The sequence below is a fragment of the Meleagris gallopavo genome, chromosome Z (genome assembly GCF_905368555.1).
Source record: "Meleagris gallopavo chromosome Z, MGAL_WU_HG_1.1, whole genome shotgun sequence".
Taxonomy (NCBI): domain Eukaryota; kingdom Metazoa; phylum Chordata; class Aves; order Galliformes; family Phasianidae; genus Meleagris; species Meleagris gallopavo.
The window spans coordinates 31,110,262-31,130,396 of record NC_139435.1 but is presented as its reverse complement, the minus strand read 5'-3'; the positions used below and the strand labels follow the sequence as shown (position 1 = coordinate 31,130,396).

Sequence of the window (20,135 nt, the reverse complement as noted above, 5' to 3'; positions counted from 1 at the left end):
GTAATAATTAATTGTTAGGTAACAATTAATTCATGTAGGTGCACAGTTTTAAAATGTTGGACCTACCCCCTTTTATTTTCAATTCCTGTGCTGTACAAAGAAATAGAAGCTTACCTAGCTAAGAGATTTTTTACAAGATGTTTGTAAGTAGCATGTAAAGATGTTTGAGAGCATCTTTTAAGCTGCACCTTCAGAATGACCCAGGATAAGTTAGTTATTTAATCAAGTAATTAAAATCTACAAGGTATCCTGGAAGTTGTAGCACATCTGGTTTGCCCACCCTGTTAGCTGACCCGTAATGCTGATGTTGCACCAAAATATAAAGTAACAACCTTTACTACCTTTTGATTTTAGGAACTTGCACAATTTTGCTTTGTGCTCTCTGTGCAAAAGGGCTGGACAAGAGATGAGAAATTTTGGACCATTTGTAATTGATGATCACTCTCTGCTGTCTGCATTGGACTTAGTCTGGACATTTATATTTCCTTTTTAGGAACTCTCCATTCTCCTGTCTGTACTGTGAACAACAGCTTCTTACTGCGTTTTAGTGTCAAAAAGATTGCCCAGATGTTCTAACCAGTACAAACATTGCTTGCAATTCTAGTTTCTTTAATGCAGCTGCCTTTCAAGGGAAAGTACATTATTTCCTACTTATTTTTGTAGAGTAAAATTGGTTGAATTTGATTGGGTTGAAATTGATGAATGTAACTGGATTAGTGATGCATTTTCTTTCACTGAAACACAGCTTGCATATGTTTTGGCTTTTATAGTGGCAGAGGATTCTTATGGGCTTACTAAGATAGAGCTTCCGCAGCAGCATTTGCCCTGTGGGAGTTTTGTGACTATAGGATTTGTATGTTGCTGTAACTTATCACATTTACAGTTGGAGATGGCTGAGAAGTAGTTGTGATCATTTGCAAAAATTGAATAACTTCTGAAATAGTAATTCCTATTCTTTTCCCCCTTTCCTCTCCATTTCACTGCTAGGCTTCCCCAAATAACTGTTCTATATCTTGCTTCTTTATTTCTGCTCAGGAAACGCAGATAATCAGTCATCTTCCACTGAGTGCTTGTTCCCTACTGAATGTACACTCCTCACCATTTCAGAATGAAAACACACTTTCTGTCAAGTGCATATCACTTGAAAAAAAAAAAAAAAAATGCCAAGGCAGATAAATTAATTGTTTACTAGAGGGAGAAAAGGAGCAAGTGATAGTACAGACAATTTAGAAATTTCATTCAGAAGAACTGGAGAGTTATTCATTTTAAGCGTCCATAAGGTGGATGGTAGGACATCCTTTTGTGAATGTATTCTTTTTTCATCAGACTTAGTTCTTGTCAGACTTTGATCTGATAGCTAAGCTCCTTGTAGAACAGCAGCTTAGTGGGACATGACAAAGCCTGGTTATACTAGGGCTATGTCCTTTGTTTGAATAGGCCTGTTTAGATCACAGTGTCCCTTTACCTGCAGAGGAATTTTTTTCAGAAAGATTTTTCATGCCTTAATCTTTTTCTTTGTTCCTGCCTCAACAGTCTCTCATCCTGTTTCTCTTTTTGGCATTCAAACCTGGCTGAGTTGTAGCAGGGCTTCAGAAGTCTGCATGTCATTTGGCTGATAGAACACGACTGACTATTGAGCTGACTGGATGTGCATGGTGATATGGAGGAGGGAGTTAGGCAGAGGATTACTCCCTGCAGGTTACCTGATGTATTATAACACATTTATATGTCTCAACCCATGCAGTATTTTTAACTAAAAGTATGGAAACCTAAAACACCTAGAGAACCTCTTTTGAAAGCAAAAAACCTTCTGCAAACTAGCTTCCAGAAGCATATTCAACCAGTGTTTATGATGGCAATGATACTTCATACTTCACAAATCTTTTATTATTTATCTTTGCATGAGGAATCTATTTTGACTGAAACAGAATTATCTCTGTTACCTACTCACTGCTCTTAAAACACCATTTACTTAAATGTAGTTACTCTCGATTGAATCGAGAGTTCAACTGTCTAATTGGATCACAGACGCTTATTTTTCACAAGCCACAAAAACTAGTAATTCTTTGTTTTCAGCATAGCAGTTTTGGTGATTTTGAAATCAATGCATACATTAAGTAATCTTTAGAATTTCCTCATATCCATTCTTCACACCCACCAAAGATTTGACTATAAGTCCTTATACTACTTTAATCATGTCCGTTTTATTGCAGTATTAAATATGTGGTAGCAGAAAACTTACCACAGTACAGAGCCAGTTTGGAGCAACAGTCAGAGGAAACTATGGCAGTAATTTCTTCCTCACAGTCTGCCTCTGCTTCGTGAGTCAAAAGACCTTTTGTTTTCTTCTGTAGAAATCTCAAATCTAAATTTGTATACACTTTGCATAATTCCGGATGCTAAGTTTTATTTCATAATTTATATTTTATTTTATATTTAGAGCTGAAAGATAGTGATTTTCTTTCAGACTAGCCATGATTTAAATAAAAAGTTGCTCACAACAGAGTTTTGGCTTTGGCTAGCAAATTTTTCTGACATTTCTATAAGACTATTTTATGGATATTTGTTCCCTCCAGTAAGGACACTGTGTGCTGTCCACTCCTAAATTTCTTTTAAATACAATGCAATTTGATTTATGTATTGCCACAAGTACTGAGTGCTTCTGACCTGAGAACTTGACATTGATATTCTATCCAAAATATATACTGCAGAGAACTAATTCTGCTGTTCTTTTTGTTGCTTTTAAAAATCCATTTGTTACAAGCCAAAATATTCAGTGTCTAGTCATTTTTTTAATAATATCCAAAAGCAATAATAGCTTTTGAATTCTGGTCTTACTATTTTGTAATAAGTAATAATAATAATAAATGATTACTTGTTGAGTATTAACAACAAGTAATTATCTTCAGCTTTGATTTAGTTCTACTTTCAACATACAGGTTCTGCAGTTGTTGGTTGGTTGATAGAACTTAATAATAGAGATAAATGCTTTGGGGAATCCCTGCGTACGATATGTGTTCTAACAGGTTTCTGATAAGGAAATTCTAGGTACTGATTGAAATTCTCGTAAAATTGTATTTCTGGTAGAAATACAATGCTGATAGTATCCAGTACCTGAGTTTTTGCATAGGAATACAGTGATTTTATGGAATTTTTCAAAATGAATTTTATGTTCCTGTTCAGCATCAGAGAAATTTCAGAGCTTCCAGAACGTGAAGAGGGGGAAGGAGAAGAAAGTGAACTTCAAAATGCAGCTTTCAGTAACTGGAACCAGCCCAGAAAGTAAGCATAGATCTTGCACAATAGATAATCTAATCTGAAATCCAAACATTTTGAAATCTCTGATACAGTTTAAGAGAAATAAGAAAATAGAAGTATTGCAGTTTGTGTGTATTGTACATTACAGACGTAATTCACTGTTGATTTTTATACTGCCATTGGGCTAAATCTCTGCAATCTAATGGTTATTTAATTGCTTAGTTAAATTTATCTTTATAGGCTTACTGTTTGCAAGCCAATATGAGGAGCTGAAGAGAAGTTTTAATTAGAAGCCAAAGTAAATGGAAGCAGTAGCAGTTACAACTTTCTGAGCAACTGAATAGATAACTCTCACTGAAAGAAAAATAAAAAAAAATTGTCAAAGTTATTCCTGAATGTTTTTAAATGTTCATGCCAATCTAGGGATCTTCAGTGATTGGCACTGTCATATTTTAGGCTTCATTTATTTTGCTCCTTTTTTTATCACAACAGGGTTGAACTTTGGAGAGAGCCTGGCAAGTCATTGGGGATCAGCATTGTTGGAGGACGAGGGATGGGCAGCCGTCTGAGTAGTGGGGAAGTGATGAGAGGGATCTTTATCAAACATATCCTGGGGGACAGCCCAGCCGGCAAAAATGGAACGCTGAAAACTGGAGATCGGATTGTCGAGGTACCAACCAAGTGCCTTTCAGTTGCAATACCCCCAGCCTCTGAGAGTCGCTGAAATAGGTGTTTGCTCCTGTTCTGACCGCTCTGCAATTAATCCAGCTGGTGCTGCTTGAGCCATACGGTGTAGTGCTGTGTTACAAACACAGCAGCGCCATCTACTGGTATTTATGTGCCGACAGTTCGAAGTTGTATTTACAACCTGAAGCATAAATGGCTGGCTGTGTGAGTAGGGGCCTACAAAGCTGGTAGTTCCACCTACATTTCATAGAACGTGTAGGAAAAGGCTTGGTAAGCTAGAAAGTTTGCATACTGGATAGCAGATGGACAAAGAACAAAATATCATTAAAATAAATGCTATAATTTATCTCCCTCTAAAGTCTTACACAGGCCTCATCCTTCTTGTGCCTTTCAGGAGTTAAGGAAGACACTGTTTTCTTCCTGATGACATGCAGAAAGGTGAATTTGATACAGAAGCAGAAAAGTTGAGAGTATTGTGTTTATGCAGTGTTGCAGAGAAGAGTTCATCTAGATTCATCTTCTCCTGCTTACATAATCCCTGTTTATGCAATGATTTCTGCATTCTTGCTCGATAGTTTTGAAAAGAGTCTTTCCTGTGATGGTTATCAGTAAATTAGACATTAACGTGTATCCAGTGTCATGCCTTTGGGAGCTACACTCCTTTTCACCATGATGGATTTAGCTGACCATCTATCATAAAGAACAAGGGCGATAGAGACATTAACATTTCACCTGGATTGGGCTGCATTTCTTATCCACTCATGTTAAGACTAGTGATATGTGGCTGCTACTAGATCCAAACAAAAAAACATTGAAATAATACAGTAATACATAGGACAAGGTGGAAGATTTTTTTAGTATAAAACAAGTTAGGAAGTGGTATTTTACTTGGTGGCCACAAAATTAAGCATTATTCATTGTAACTGAATATCTGGGGTTTTATGAATGCAGTAATTGTCTCTGAGAATGGTACTTGTAGAATTTAATGTGGGTGAGCAAAATTAGTATGTAGTGTATTCATGCAACTGTTTGTGAATGGATGATTTCATTTTTTTGAGTTGAGGCATTTTTAGGCTTTTCTTTCTACCAGTGCATGTACTATTTCAGACATGGAAAGTTGCAAGTCTGTAGTGATGCTGCTAATTGCTCATAAGTTTAGAATATTTTCTCTTCTTTTCTTTCTTTATGGTTTTAAGATGGTGTTAGTTAAAGAGGCAGGGGTAATTCTCATTATGTAACATTTTTTTTTGTGCAAGAATTGCCACTAACAAACAACCTATCTGCATTAGCTTCTAGGTCCTACTGTGGTCATTGTAAGAATGCTTTACTGATGCTAACTTCACCATAACATATTCTTAGCTGGATGGCAAGACAAACTGTTTACACAACGATATATCTGAAAGCAAGAAAAGGAAGGAGCAACCAAAGAAACATTTTTCCTTAGTTGTACTTTCTTTTAGAAGAGAAATGGCTCTTCAGCTCTGACCTAAAAATTTAGCTTCTAGGGAAATGTCTTACAGCTGAACACATCTTTACATTAGTGATGGTGTTAGTAGTCATTTTAAAAAAAAAGAAAAGAAAAAAAGGCTGAAAAGAAAGAAAAAAATACGCTATACTGACATAATACCCATCATGAAAGTTTCCAGCACTTAAAAGTTTCAGTTTGTAAATCTTATTAGATACTGGGAAAATAGGTTGTTGTCAGATAGAATTTACTGGAAGTGGTATTTAACAAATACTGTTATACCACTCTGTTCATAATACTGTATTTCTTTTATTACATTGCCTGTGAGAAAGCATAACAAGCCTGAACCACGATTGCTGAAATCCTTCCCTTCTCCTACCTTTTTTTTTTTAAACCACAGAGAACATATATTTTATTTCATTTCACTGCTCTTGGAAACCTCAAGCCTATGTGTCAGGGGCATGAGGTGAAGTCATTAGAAACCTTTCCATTAATAACAGGGATTTGGGCTTAAGTTTTACTTGGAAGTTCTCTGATCAGAACCTAGAGCTGATTCATGATTCTTGTAGCTTCTTGTAATGTTAAGATGAGGCCTTCCAATTACAGGTGGATGGAATTGACCTCAGAGATGCCAGCCACGAACAAGCTGTGGAAGCCATACGGAAGGCAGGCAATCCTGTAGTCTTTATGGTACAGAGCATTATAAGCAGACCAAGGGTAAGCATAAAGAATATGAAAAGAGATATGGTATGTAGTAATAGATGAATTGAATGTGCAAGGTGGTGGTGTTTGGGAGTGGGATATTTAATCCTGAAAGTTCCATCTTAGCTATTTCAGGAGCAGAGATTTGATTTAAATATTATTTCCATTTAGAATGAAATCGATTTGGATTTGGAATTACCCTCCAGCACGCCGTCCTCAAACTATTTTGAAAAGCCTCAAGAATGATAAGTTGTTGGGGGGCAGAGTAGGAATCTTAACTAAAATCAACTCTTAGAGATTGACAGCATGTCAGAGGAACGCATGCAGAAATACAACATCTGTTAAAATATTCATTGGACATTAATAAAAGGACATAGAAGTACACGGAAGGTTTCTGTCACTAAGCTGCATGGACATTGCAGACAAAAGCTAATAAACTTTAATATAGTTGATTTCATCGCTAGAAACTAAAATTCCTCTTTGTAGAGAGTCTGTGTAAGTTGCATGTTTATTTACTAGTTGTCTCATAACTCTTGTTCCCCAGCCAGAGTCTCTTTATAGTCTTTCATCAGCTTCTGCTCTCTGTGAGCAGAAAACTACTAACCCATTTTATCATCAGTCATCTAAGGTAAAGTTGCATGAAAAAAGATCTGTTGAATGTTGGCTATTGATACTCAAGATACTAAAGTAAGGCTTTTGCATTTGCTGTGATGTGAACAAAATGGCCACTGCTGACTGTTTAGGCCATTGTTTGGGTTGGGAGCTATGCCATTGCTTTATCACCACTTTTCATGTTTAGAGAATGCTCTGTTTTTCATTGCAGTTATTTATTTTTTTCTTTGTTTGTTGGTTGTTTCTTGAATGTTTATTAACAAACCTTTGTTTCTCTGTGAACAGAACCATTGCAAATGCTCTTTGCTGTACACAGGCTTTGCATTGTGATCTTTTGTTAAAGGCATTATACTTACTGTCTTCATCACTGAAACGTGCATCTGTACTTCATAATAACACCTGAAAGGAAATTTCCTGCCTTCATTCATGTGCAGTTACCCAGACAGCTAACTGCCTGCACACAGCAGCTATATTTAATATAGGGCTATAAGGCAGTCATTTTCAAGTGATGTTGCTACTGTAGAAGTTAAAGAGGTCTGAAGCATACTCTAGAGTATCTCAAATAATGCAAGTGGATTGTGGGAAGCTAATTCAATAATTTTTCTTGCAAGCATTTATCTATGAAATCTGTTTCATATTTATCCTGCAGCGTGTACTTCTTAGTAAGAGTTAATCTGTCACCTTGATTATGGTCCCAGCCATTCTGTTATGTTACAGCATTATGCTTTACAGTATTCATGTCTGATACCTCAGCATCCTGGGTATATTAATAAATAGAACACAAATTAAAAAAAAAAAAATCAAAAAAAATTTTCCTGTTATTTTTTGTTTTATTTTCAAAAAAAATAGTAAAAGGAAAAATATCCATTATTTTAGTGTATGTTTTATTTGATGTAGACTGTGGAAGAAGACATGCTTCATGCGCATTGTTTAAAATATAACCGTAGACAAACTCAAGTGCTCCAAATTTTATCCTTGTGAGCAGTCAATGCAGTTAATACAACATTGTTGCATAGATTAGAATTAGAACTAGCAGTTATATTTTAGGTGCTTTGTCATCATGGAAAACATATAAAAGGCATAATTTTGAATTACTGTGGCTGTTTTCTGTTTTACTAAGACAGGTGTTTGTAAACAAGCTTTTCATGATACTTATTTTAGCTGCATAAAATTAATCAAGATATAGTTGATAATTCTTTGCAGTGGCTGATGTAATGTTGAAAGTGTAATAGAACCATCACACTGATAAATTATTCTTCCCAAACTTCTCTTTACAAAAGATGACATCAAGTGTGAGTTACATGTGTAAACAGAAAATCATTTACTGTAGGGCAACTGCTTTTTTACTGTGAGTGGCTTGCCAATGAAAAAAGCTTGTTCATACAGATCTGTACCTTCTCTGTGCTGAAGACATTGTAGAACCAAGATGTGTTGTCTTATCAAATTACATTACATTTTGCTTTGCAAAGTAGTATTTCAGGATAAATGCTTAGAAGAACATTTTTATAAATGGTGAACAGAACTATGTACTTTAAGAAAATTTTGTAACTGCAACATATATCTGGATTAAACTACCATGATGTTAATCTGTTAGTTGTTGCTGCAAGCCTTTCACATTCCCTTTAGTATGTTTCTTTCTTCCAGCAACATGAAGCTTATAGCAACCAGATATTTAGACCACGAACAGATGGATGCACCTATTATAGAAATTATTTTTAAGTACACATTTGACTGTTTTCTTTTTCTGATCTTAAAGTAGAATACAATACTAGAACTGCATAGGGAGTATAAGTGATGAAATTACATCCTTTGATTTTATTTACATATGAAATGATTTAGTTTCTTAAATAATAACAAGTAACTACCTTACCTTGAATTGTTTAACAAGAACACCAGCTTGTTACAGTACAAGTCAATAAATCACACATTCATCTGCACAGATGCAAAGTGAGCTGTAAAGTCAGAGATGTCTAATATTACTAAGCCTTATATTTTGCAAAGGGCACTGTGAATACATTACCTTGATACATAAATCAAATAGTGAGAATTTGCATGGTTTGCAAAATAAAACTAGTCCTAGATTTGTACTGTGTTATTACTACGAACTGCATTTATTCTCATCTAGGAGTCCGCAACTTTATGATTAAATAATTTGAATTTGAAGTGTATCCAATATACTGAGATACTTGGGCAAAATTGTACAAATGCCACAGCAAGTAAATGTTATGTTGTTTATGCTACTGAATACTACACTTCATGAATTTTGTGGGCTAGAACACATTGGAGGATCAATATTTTCCTCTAATCTCTGCTAATCATAGCTGATCATCTTGAGAATACAGGTTGAAAATACATAGCAAATGCAGTTTATCTACCTTTATGTGTCCATACAGCAGTATATTAAGATCTTGCTTGGTTAGCACAAACTACAAAATAAATAAATTTTGTTTAATGAGTCACAAAGGGTTCACTCAAAAATGTTTTTGTTCAGTTTCTATTATGTTTTTCTTTTAGAACTCTTCCCTGCCTTTCCCGCAGAACTATCTTTTCTGTAGGCCAACTATCTTCAGCAGCACTAACCCATTTGCTGATTCTTCTCAGTTCATCGCTAACAAGGTTGGATGATGATTAACTATCTGCTTTTGACTCACCAAACATGATATGTGTGCTATTTTTGCCATTAGTATGTCTCTGAATTTAAATTCTTATGTACTCTATTTGTATAAAATACTCTGCTGATGAAGATGGAAATTCTGTGTAGTGAATAAAAATGGCACAGAGACATACACACGTGCATATAGAAGTGGAGAAAAGTTTTTGGATAAGAAAAGCCATGTCCATTAACTGTAGCTACCAAATTTGAATTAATCAAAGCTATCAAAGGAGCAAGTTCTCAATTAGAAAATCAGTTCCTGTGATGTTTGTTAAAATCTCTACCAGAGTGAAAATCTGTCATCAGTGTGTAGTGTTTTGCTGCTATGTACTTTTGCTATGGCATCTTTGCTGTCTTTTTTTTTTTTTTTTCACCTGATGAAAACCCAAGAAATATAGGCTGCTTTCTTTGTTTAATGGTGCTGAAAATACTTTCACTTTCTTGTTGAAAATTCTTTTAGTGTACCATGGACAAGATACCTACATCTTTGAAAATCTGAAAAAAGTTGGATTTTTTTTTTTTTTTTTCCCCAGATTAGTGCTTACAGCATGTTATTCATGTTGGAGACAGAATTAACCTAACAGTAATAAATAAAGGTTTAATTCATTTGTGCATGCATTTCTGATTTAAAACAGTAAGTGACTGGGAATGACACTATCCTCTATTTTTTCACATTGCAGTCTGTTGGCTCTCTCAAATGTAAAGTGAATTTCTATGATATGTGGTATATAATTGCATGTACATTTTTGAAATCGCTATTTGTTCTAGGTATGAGGAAAGGAAGTGGAATAATAAATGATGGCTTGTGTTTTCTGTACTTCAAAAACAGTTCTGCAAGAAGTGTATGTTTTTAGAGAAAAAACTGTTTTTGTAGTTTATGCACTGAGATAAGAATGCTGTTTTGTCATATCTATCAGCTGCTTACAGGTTTGTGTTCAGTAAGAAAGCTCGCAAAAGCAAGTCTTAATAATTCCTTAAATAATTTGTTTCGTTGACTTAATACATTTGCTGCAGTTAGTAAAATGAAATTGAGTTGTTCATTAGTAACACTACATGTTGCCAAAGGTACTGTAACATATGGGTTGCTGTTTTCTGTTGCTATAGGAGATATCGAATCCAATTAGGGTTACCTTCCGTTGTTCCCCAACTAACCCTTTTGCTCCCACACCATTCAAGGTTTGTCTTGTTTCTAGCAAGCAGGTGATACTATATGTGTGTGCTGTGCATTTGTACATGGCCTGTGATACCTTCCAGAATCCTGCTTATTCCTCCACCTGTGCCTCCTCTGTTGAAAGTGATACTGCTCCAACTGCCATTTTTAATATTTGCTTGGCTGTGATCAGTGACCCTGATACCCAAATGGGTTCGTGTACTGTATGATGCTTTGCATTTTGAATAATGTAATATGAAATACTGTGCTATGGCACATAACAAGTATTTCATGAATTAAAGCATTTCAGGTTTTTTTTTGTGTGCATGGCCTGATTCAGAGAGCAAAAGTCTTATGTGTGCTGAGGGGTCAGCTCCAGTTGCTAGAGACACATGTGTAACAGTATGAGTTCAGAAGATAGTAGGTGGTCCCCTGTGTCTAAATTGCATAGTAACATCTTTCTTAGCCTTTTCCTTCATCTCTTCACAAAGAAAAATTTACAGTGCATCTGGAACTCCTCTCTTTTTCATCTCTGCTTTTCACCCCTGCTGGGATAGAAGTCTGTCACCAACTTTTCTATATGTTGGATACATGAATTTTTTGTTACAAAAAAAAAAAACACTTTTGCTGTTAATGACTGGCGTTTTCACCATTCTTTGATTCTGATGGATAAAATTTTTTTTGTTGTAATTTTGCTGCATCAATTGAGGCTTATGTTTTAGAGTATAATTTGCAAAAATTGTAAATATTTCTGTAATGCATTGCCTTAGAATGCCTTGGATTTCAAGCACAGGCATGGCATTTTTTATGGAATTTAAATCTAAACTGTTGGCTTGGGTGCCTTTTTAACATTCTTAAATCTTTCTTAAATCTCAGTGTCACAAAGTTGTTAACTTTCCAGTCTTTTCAACACCTTGAGTTGAAAGTGGATTAAAGTTGTCCAAGGTTTATGTTGTTATTCTGTGCCTTTTGAGCTCTGATAAAGCATTTCAGTGCTTCTGGCTTCTGCAAACATTATCTGTGATGTTATTTTCAAGCTTCGCGATGGAGGATAGTGAAAACTGAAATTACAAGAATAGAGCTATGAAGCTAGTACTAAACACTTTCTTGAAAATATACTTACCAACAGCTGATGGGCATGGATAACTTCAGAATGATTATATAACTTCACCTCCCCTATGAGGGTAGGCTGAAAGAGTTGGGGCTGTTCAGCCTGGAAAAGAGAACGCTGCAGGGAGACCTGATAGTGGCCTTTCAGTATCTAAGAGGCTACAAGAAAAAAGGGGACAAACTCTTTAGCAGCATCTGTGGTGACAGCACAAGGGGAAATGGTTTCCCACTAAAAAATGAGGAATTAAGATTGGATATAAGGAATGAGTTTTTTACAGTAAGGGTAGTGAAGCACTGAAACAGATTCCTCAGGGAGGCCTCATCTCTGGAGACATTCAAGGTCAGGCTGCACAGGGTACTTTTTTCTGACCTATAAAGTGGCACATAAAACTTTACTGAATTGGGCTTTAATTGTCTGTTCTGTTTGCTTCTGAATTTCATTTTGGAGTGAAGTTATCTCTTACCTTGCCTAGTGTTTGTTTCCGTCTTTGATCTCTTGCAGCTTTTCTGTGCTGTATTACACATTTAGAGTTCCAGCTGCTTGGTATTTAAACTTCAAAGCCATAGTCATTGCCTTTTTGATGTTTTTATATACTGTCTTGCTGTACACATAAGTCTGCATTTGCTTAGCCATTACATTTTTCTTATTCTCCACAGGCTTTCAGTCAGTCTGATTCAGACCCAGAAAAGACTTCATCTTGTAACTTGCCTCGGCCTCCTCCTTCCGCGTTTTCAGAAATAATCTGTGATGTTGCACAGTCATCGTCCAGCCAAGTTGCAGAGGATGTAGAAAAGGAGGATGAGTTCGGTTACAGCTGGAGTAAGCTTATCTTTTGTGATAATTTTTCAAATATTTATTGCTGAAATAGTATCGTAAGGGAAGATATGAGGTATCCAGTTTGAACTACTTCATTCTCATGAATTTTTTTGAATCTTAAATGTTGCTGTCAGCTTTCACTTGTGGTTGTCAGAGGCACATAGTGAAACACAAAAATGATTTGTTCTTCTAAATTCTAAATCAATCTCTGTGTTTCTCCATGGTCCAGATTCATGATCTCGTACTCAGGACTACTTCCAGAATTTCAGTTACTGTAGGTAACTGATGGCTGTGATATGTAATATTATGATTCCTGTTAACTGAAAGTGTTACTGGAGTTAAGGTTATTGCTTTTATACGTTTAGTCTTTTTTTAAGTTTTGATGTTTTCCCAAGTTAGAAAGAAAACAAGGAACTAGAGATCACCAAAGACTTAGCTGAAATGAAAATGTGAAGTACAGTTGTGACTTTCTCATCCAGTTTACATTCTACTGTTAGATACTGTCCATTGAACAATAATCTTAACTCTCAGACTAGTTTGTGAGCCTGTAATGCAAATCCAACCTCTGTTTTCCATACCTTTACATTTAGAAAAAATTACACAGCGCTATGGAAGTCTACCAGGGGAACTACACATGATTGAACTAGAAAAAGGAAGGACTGGTCTGGGACTTAGTCTTGCTGGTAACAAAGACCGATCCAGGATGAGTGTCTTTGTAGTGGGAATTGATCCAAATGGTGCAGCTGGCAAAGACGGCAGGTTACAGATTGCAGATGAGTTATTAGAGGTGAGTTCTTGCAATTTTTATAGAAACTAAAACATATTGATTTAAAATGCACTAAATATTAGATCTTTGCTGATGTTCTTTAGTGGACCCTGGAATAGAAGAGACAGCAATTTCTGCATCATAGATTGTGAATTGTGGAAAACAAAAAAGTCCCTTAATCCATCCATCTGTGGAGTGCTCCAGAGTTTGTAATTATTTCCCTGTCTACTAGAAGTGTGAGAATACCAGAAAGCTTATGTTACATATAAAACAGAAATCAAGGGGTAACAGAAAAGGATTTGTTTGTATCATGGACTTTCTTGCCATATTTGGGCTGAATTCTAGTAGCTTTTTGAAGAGAACAAATGGCTTAATGTGCAGCGAACATTCTCAGTATGTTTATGAATGTGTTGTTTATGTTACTGCAATTCAACTGATTTTGCTTGTGGATATGTTTTCTGCTGTGGCTTTCCTCAGGTTAGCTGTGATAGTTAACATTACCTGCACAGAACCATTTTTTTGTAACGTCAAAACTGTTATGTTGCAGTGTCTAACAGTATAATGAAGAAATTGTTCAGTTCCACCATTCCTTCCCAGCACCAAGTGTGAGGATGACAGTGAAGGGATATAGGCTGGCAGGGGAAGACTGGGAGAGAATGCAGGGGATTTGTGATACTGTGAATCTAGTCTCATGCTTGTCATTTGCAATAAGTCCAGTGTTGTGTGCTAGATGATTCTCTTGAATCCGTTAAAGTTTTTAAAGTTTTAAAACCTTAGTATTGCAAATGCATAGTATCCTTAAGACACATTGAAATATGTCTGTCTGAGTCAGCTCTCCCATAAAGTCAGGGACTGACACAATTAATAAAATGTTAGCAAATTATGGTCTTATACTGCAAGTTCACACTTAAATCTCATGAATCTCAAGAACTTCATGAGCTTTCACTGAGTCTTCTCTGCCAAATGAAGATGGTAATTATGAGGTCAAATCTTTATAGATTATAAATGCACCAACATTCAAACTCCTTTGTAGAAGGTGCATTGCTCAGAGCTGAGATTAAATAAATAGTAGTAATCTTGTTGCTGGGTTTATATATTTGCTTTGATTAGAATTTCTCATGGCCTCGCTGTATTGCTCCATCAGTCACAAAGTGAAAATAGATAATGTGCTAAGACAACACAGTGTAATCCAGAGAATGACATTTTTGCTTTTTGACAGTGTTAGACTGAAATTACATTAATCATAGAATCGTAGAATCACCAAGGTTGGAAAAGACCCGTGGGATCACCCAGTCCAACCATCCACCCATCATCAATAGTTCTCTCTAAACCATATCCCTCAACACAGCACCTAAACATTCCTTGAACACCTCCAGGATCAGTGACTCCACCACCTCCCTGGGCAGCCCATTCCGGTGCCTGACTTTTCTTTCAGAAAAGCAGTATCTCCTAACATCCAGCCTGAATCTCGCCCAGTGCAACTTGAGGCCATTCCTTCTAATCCTATCACTAGTTACACAACAGAAGAGGCTGACCCGCAGCTCACTACAACCTCCCTTCAGGTTGTAGAGAGAGGTAAGGTTTCACCTGAGCCTCCTCTTCTCCAGACTGAACAATCCCAGCTCCTTCAGCTGCTCCTCATAAGACTTGTGCTCCAGACCCCTCACCAGCTTCAGTGCCCTTCTCTGGACACGCTCAAGGGCCTCAATCTCTTTCTTGCAGTGAGAGGCCCAAAACTGAACACAGCACTGTAGGTGCGGCCTCACCAATGCTGATTAAACTGAACTTAATTGAAATTAAATTGCAAGGAATTTTTTACTGAAAAAAGGAAGTGAGAGCAGGACACAATATGCTCTGTAATTGTGACAAAATTGCTGCTTTAGCCAGTGATGTGGTATTTTAGATTTTTTATTTGAAAAATAATTACTGCTTTCTTCTGTGTAGATAAATGGGCAAATACTCTATGGAAGGACTCACCAGAATGCTTCATCCATAATCAAATGTGCTCCATCTAAAGTGAAAATAATCTTTATCAGGTAAGTTCTTATTAAAAAAATAAAAAAATAAAAAAGTATTTTAATATACTCAGTTTCTTGCACCAATAGTACTTTTGTTTTATTTTTAATTTTGGGGAGATTGGTGTGCTTTTGAGCCCGGTTTGTAGGAGTTGTTAAATATATGTTGTATTTCTGTTTTGATATTTGCATTGATAATACCAAAAATAATGCAGAAGAAAGAGCTAGAGTTAAATCTGCTCTAATTAATATGGTGTTATTTTACTATATTTTATAACTGAATCTCTTGTAGAAATAAAGATGCAGTAAATCAGATGGCTGTTTGCCCTGCAAAGTCAGAGTCTTTACCTTGTGCTTCAGAGACTCTTCAAAATCAAGAGGTTAAGTAAATTTTGTTTTTTTCTCATTTGACTGAAATTCTGACATAGTTCTGGGTAGATGGGTACCCTGTATACTCAGCAAATATTGCACAAAACGAAGAAATCCAGTGGAAAAATAGAAGAGATTTCTTACCAGTGCTACATTTACTGTACCTAGATCTGTTTTACTTTATGTTCATCTGAACTAAGAAGTAAATCTAGTGTTCCTATGAAGAGGGTTATAGCAGTTTAAATGGATCCGTAAAATAATCAGATCCACTTTTTGTTGAAAATGTTAATGATGAAAGTAGCTGCTCACAGTTGTGTTTTCATTATTAGGTTGATACTACTGTTGACTCTGCTATTTCTACTGATTTGAGTTCATATAAGAATATTCAATATGTGGAACTTCCTAAGGTATGTGCTGAGAATTAAATTGACACCAGCCATATTTGTATTCGCTAGCTTGCTTTTTTATAGTGGCATCCCTCAAAGCAAACAAACATTGTCCCTTATTTACTGGACGTCAGTCTGGAGATTTCTAGGGTCCTTTTATTCTTCCTTTCTGTTGAGTAAACCAAAAACTTTCCTGCTGTTATACCTTCCATGAAAACCTGAGGAAGTTTTTTAACATCATGTATATTTGCCAAATGCTCTCTGTGTCTGGAAGAAGTCATCTCTTGTTCCAATTTTAAAATTTTCAGTAACCAGCTGCTTTGGTTGAACACAGAGAGGTTTTATGATGCTCTATCAGTTAAATCATTGCCTGAGTAGTTTCCAAATATTTTGTGTTATTGCTAAAAACGTTAATGGTATCCCACTCTGCATTAAGCAAAATAAGTCAAGAGAGATATCCTTCCCCTCTAGCTGGTTTTGGTCAGGATGCTCATGGAGTGACGTGTCAAGCTTTGGATCCTTTGATATGACAAAAACATGGATATACTGGAAAGAATCCAACAGAGGACTACCAAAATGATCAAGAAAGTGGAGGAGAGGCTCGGAGAGCTGACACTGCTCATCTGAAATGAGTCCAGGAGAGAACTTATCAATTTGTATAAATACTCGTAGGGAGAGTGAAAAGAGTCAGGCCCTTTCAGTGGTTCCCAGTCCCAGGACAAGACACTGTGGGCACAAACAGGAACCCAGGTGGTTCAATTTGAACATCGGGAAGCACTTTTGTACTGTGCAGGTGAAGGAGCACGGGAACAGGTTAGGTTGTTCAGAGTGGTAGTGAAATGGTAGTGGAGATATCCCTTTTCTGCGGTATCTCTGAAAGCTACCTGGACATGTTCCTGGGCAGTCTGCTCTAGTTAGTCATACTTAAGCAAAAGGTTGGACAGGAGCCTCCAGAGGTCGCTTTCAATCTCAGCCATTCTATGATGCTATAATTTTTCTTCCTATTTATGAATTCAACAACTGAATCATAGCTGATCTTCAGAGTTTCAGAAGAAAGGAGTTTGAATTTAGAATTGGCTCAGATTTATCTTGGTAAGCAATATACTATTAATAGATTGGGAAAATCTGCTATTTCAGACATAGTTTAGTTTAAAGTAAAACACTGATGCATTGGGAAGACCCAAACTTCTGTTATTTCTGCAATCTTCACTAGACTTTTGTGAATGTATTGTAACATTTTGATAAATGCAGTACCTAACCATTTGCGTATTTCTGTTTATCCCAGGATGAAGGAGGTTTGGGAATTGCCATTAGTGAAGAAGGCACTGCCAATGGAATAGTTATTAAGAGCATAACAGATAATGGTGCAGCAGCAAAGGTGTGAAAATATTTTAAATCCATATGAAAAATATATATATATACTTTTACTAGCACCCAGAGTTTATATTTCTTTTTCTATTTTATTTCCAGGATGGAAGAATCAAAATTGGGTGTCAGATCCTGGCAGTGGATGATGAAATTGTTGTGGGCTATCCAGTAGAAAAGGTGCTTCTGAATTGTCTGGAATTTGTAGAAATCACACCACTAAGTTTAGGAGATGATGTTTCAAACAAACTTTTGAGGTTTTGGTGACTCTAACTACATTTTCAAAGTTAGCTAAAGAGCCAAAGATACACAAGTTTTGTCTGTATAAAGAAATTACTGCAGAGTAAGCTAAAGCCTACATAAATAGTCTTTCTCTTTACTACGTATATGATTTTTTTTTCCCTGTTTCGCATTTAATGAGTAAGAAGCACTTAGTGCTGGGATAAGAGGTATGAACTGTAACTGAATCTTGTCTCTTCAGAAGTATACCACTTTAAAAGTGTAAGAAACAATGAAATTGATATGTCTGTATTTCAAACAAGTGAGTTAAATCAGTGCTAAATCAGGTCATGAACTGAGCTTATACATAGGGAGTGTCTGCAGCAAACATCTAGTCTCAAGCCTGATATTTCAGCCCTCTGGCAAAAGCTATTTCCATTCCTAAATATCGATATTTATAGTTGATAGATTTTACTAACTTTCAGTTCACCAAACTCAGTTTAGGCTTTGTAATGAATTAAGGAGGGCATTTTTCAAGTATCTGCCTTGTTACCTAGAAAAGTGATTCTTTTGGTGCAAGATCACTTTAAAAAGCAATTAGCAGAGTATCCATCTTATTCTCTGAGAGCATTGCTGTGTCTCAAGCAGTAAATACTTAAGCAATACTGAAATCGTTTGTAGGGAAGTGGAAAAGGCTTGAAAAAAAGGAGGAACAGACTGAGAAAGGTTTCATTTCTAAAACAAAAAAAAAAAATTATATTGAAATGCTTGGAAGGATTTGATGCCTGTGAGACAGTAGCAAACTTTGAAGTTTTTTCACCATATCCTGAATCTAGAGCATGAGTTTGATCCCATTCTATGTTACATCTCAGTATTATCCTTTTCTTCCTGTAGTTCAGATAATATTTTCTATTTTTCCTTCCACTTGTGTTTCTGGTTAAGAAGCTTGTATGGCACTACTGTGCTTTGATAGAAAACTTTAGATTTCCTGACATAGATTTTTGTGAGATCATAATTAGGTTCCACACAATTCCGCACAATTAAGAGACAACACTAGTTTTCCGATCTTTCTACTAATTGCTATAAACACAATACTTTGTCCAGAGAAACTGTTCATAGATAACCACGTTACCGTGTGGTAAATTTTGGCAGAGTTCTATGGAAAGTAGTTAAATAACATCATGCAGGTCAGGCCATCAACCATCAGTGTTTATGCTTGTTAATTGACAACAAAATCTGCAGAATAGTGGCTTCAGTTTGGAGAGCAGTTCATTTGCCATATTTTTCTTTTACAATGGGAAGTCCAACTACATTCTTCATTGTCTTTTCTTTATATCATTCAGTTTATCAATCTCCTGAAGTCATCCAAAAAGTCAGTAAAGCTTACAATCAACTCACCAGAGACAGATAGCCAGACCATAGCACCAGTCCTTTCCAGCGCTGGATCAGCAGAGAGGAGGAATATCCAGCCACCGAAACCTGTTTGCTCTTCCAGCACACCAGAACCAGAAGCAGTCAAAAGTAAGGTTCTTACATATCTTGTTTTACAACAATTACGAGATAAATATGAAGATCCAGCTAGTAAACAAGTTTGTTTGTTTGTTTGTTTGTTTGTTTGTTTGTTTGTTTTTTGTATACATGTGACTGTCAGCTGAGCTTTACTTTCTAGTACTTGCAGGTTAAAGAGGAATCTTAATAAATCAGTGAGACTCCACAGTGAAGACTTAACTCTTGTCTTCCCATCTGCCTATTTGTAGAAGTGGAGTGTTGGAGGGATTTCCTCTTTTGTCGCAAAGCCTGTGCATCAAATGCTTGGGTCATGGTTGTCTAAAATGAAGTGGGAGTAATTTCCTTTAAATCAGAGAGAATTTCATATAATCTTTCGTAGAACAGAGGAATGAGTGATGCTTTCCAAGTGCTAAATACTAGCCAAGTTTGAATGTCTCCCTCTTGACTAGAGATGCCACAAATTGATGATGTTTATTGGTTAAGCAACACAGCACTAAGAAGCTAGTAAAAGTTTAATTAAATTATGAACATACTGAAGTCAATTTATATGTACATCACTGAAAGTATTACTGAGTCATATTTCTGTTGTTTGTTATTAGCAGTAATATTGATACACAGTTACATCACCGATAAGGAAACACTACACAGTTGAAGTCTTTCACTCTGTACAAATCTATTTCCTCTTTCTTCAGTTTTCCACACCTTATGGACAAGAACTGATGGAGTTGTTGTCTGTGCCTCCTCCAGCATCCTTAGATTGTGATTGAAACTTGATTTCACTTGTTTGTAGGGATGTACAGTACATCTCTTGAAAGATCTTTTTCCTCTTCATCCTCGAGCTGATTGTATAACTTACTCCCCAGTTTTCTTCTACCAAGTCTATCTTTTCCCTGAAGATGAGGGAGCACTGGTACAGATTGCTTAAAGAGTTTGTGGAGTCTTCCCTCCTTGAAGATCTTCAAAAGCCACCTGAACACAGTCCTAGGTAGCTTTCTCTGGGTATTCCTTCCTGAACAGGGGTGTTGGACTGGAAGACCTCCAGAAGTCCCTTC

General features: G+C 36.2%; 1 protein-coding gene across 15 annotated transcripts in view; it reads left to right on the top strand.

The window, feature by feature from the left end:
- MPDZ (multiple PDZ domain crumbs cell polarity complex component) overlaps window positions 1-20,135 on the top strand; it is a 116,326-nt gene that overhangs the window by 62,419 nt on the left and 33,772 nt on the right. For 13 of the 15 annotated variants that reach the window (XR_014880697.1, XM_085214532.1, XM_085214527.1 and 10 more), the window contains 12 exons: window positions 2,214-2,321; window positions 3,184-3,282; window positions 3,751-3,928; window positions 6,017-6,127; window positions 12,295-12,457; window positions 13,045-13,241; window positions 15,165-15,256; window positions 15,528-15,615; window positions 15,934-16,011; window positions 17,276-17,368; window positions 17,461-17,535; window positions 18,918-19,095. Coding sequence is in view for 14 of the 15 variants with exons in the window: in XM_085214532.1 (XP_085070658.1) it covers window positions 2,214-2,321; window positions 3,184-3,282; window positions 3,751-3,928; window positions 6,017-6,127; window positions 12,295-12,457; window positions 13,045-13,241; window positions 15,165-15,256; window positions 15,528-15,615; window positions 15,934-16,011; window positions 17,276-17,368; window positions 17,461-17,535; window positions 18,918-19,095 (1,460 nt within the window). In the remaining variant the exon portion in view is untranslated. Of the gene's footprint in view, window positions 1-2,213; window positions 2,322-3,183; window positions 3,283-3,750; window positions 3,929-6,016; window positions 6,128-6,656; window positions 6,741-9,238; window positions 9,341-10,481; window positions 10,554-12,294; window positions 12,458-13,044; window positions 13,242-15,164; window positions 15,257-15,527; window positions 15,616-15,933; window positions 16,012-17,275; window positions 17,369-17,460; window positions 17,536-18,917; window positions 19,096-20,135 lie in introns of all 15 variants that reach the window. The other 2 variants (XM_085214531.1, XM_085214528.1) reach the window with 2 other exon arrangements.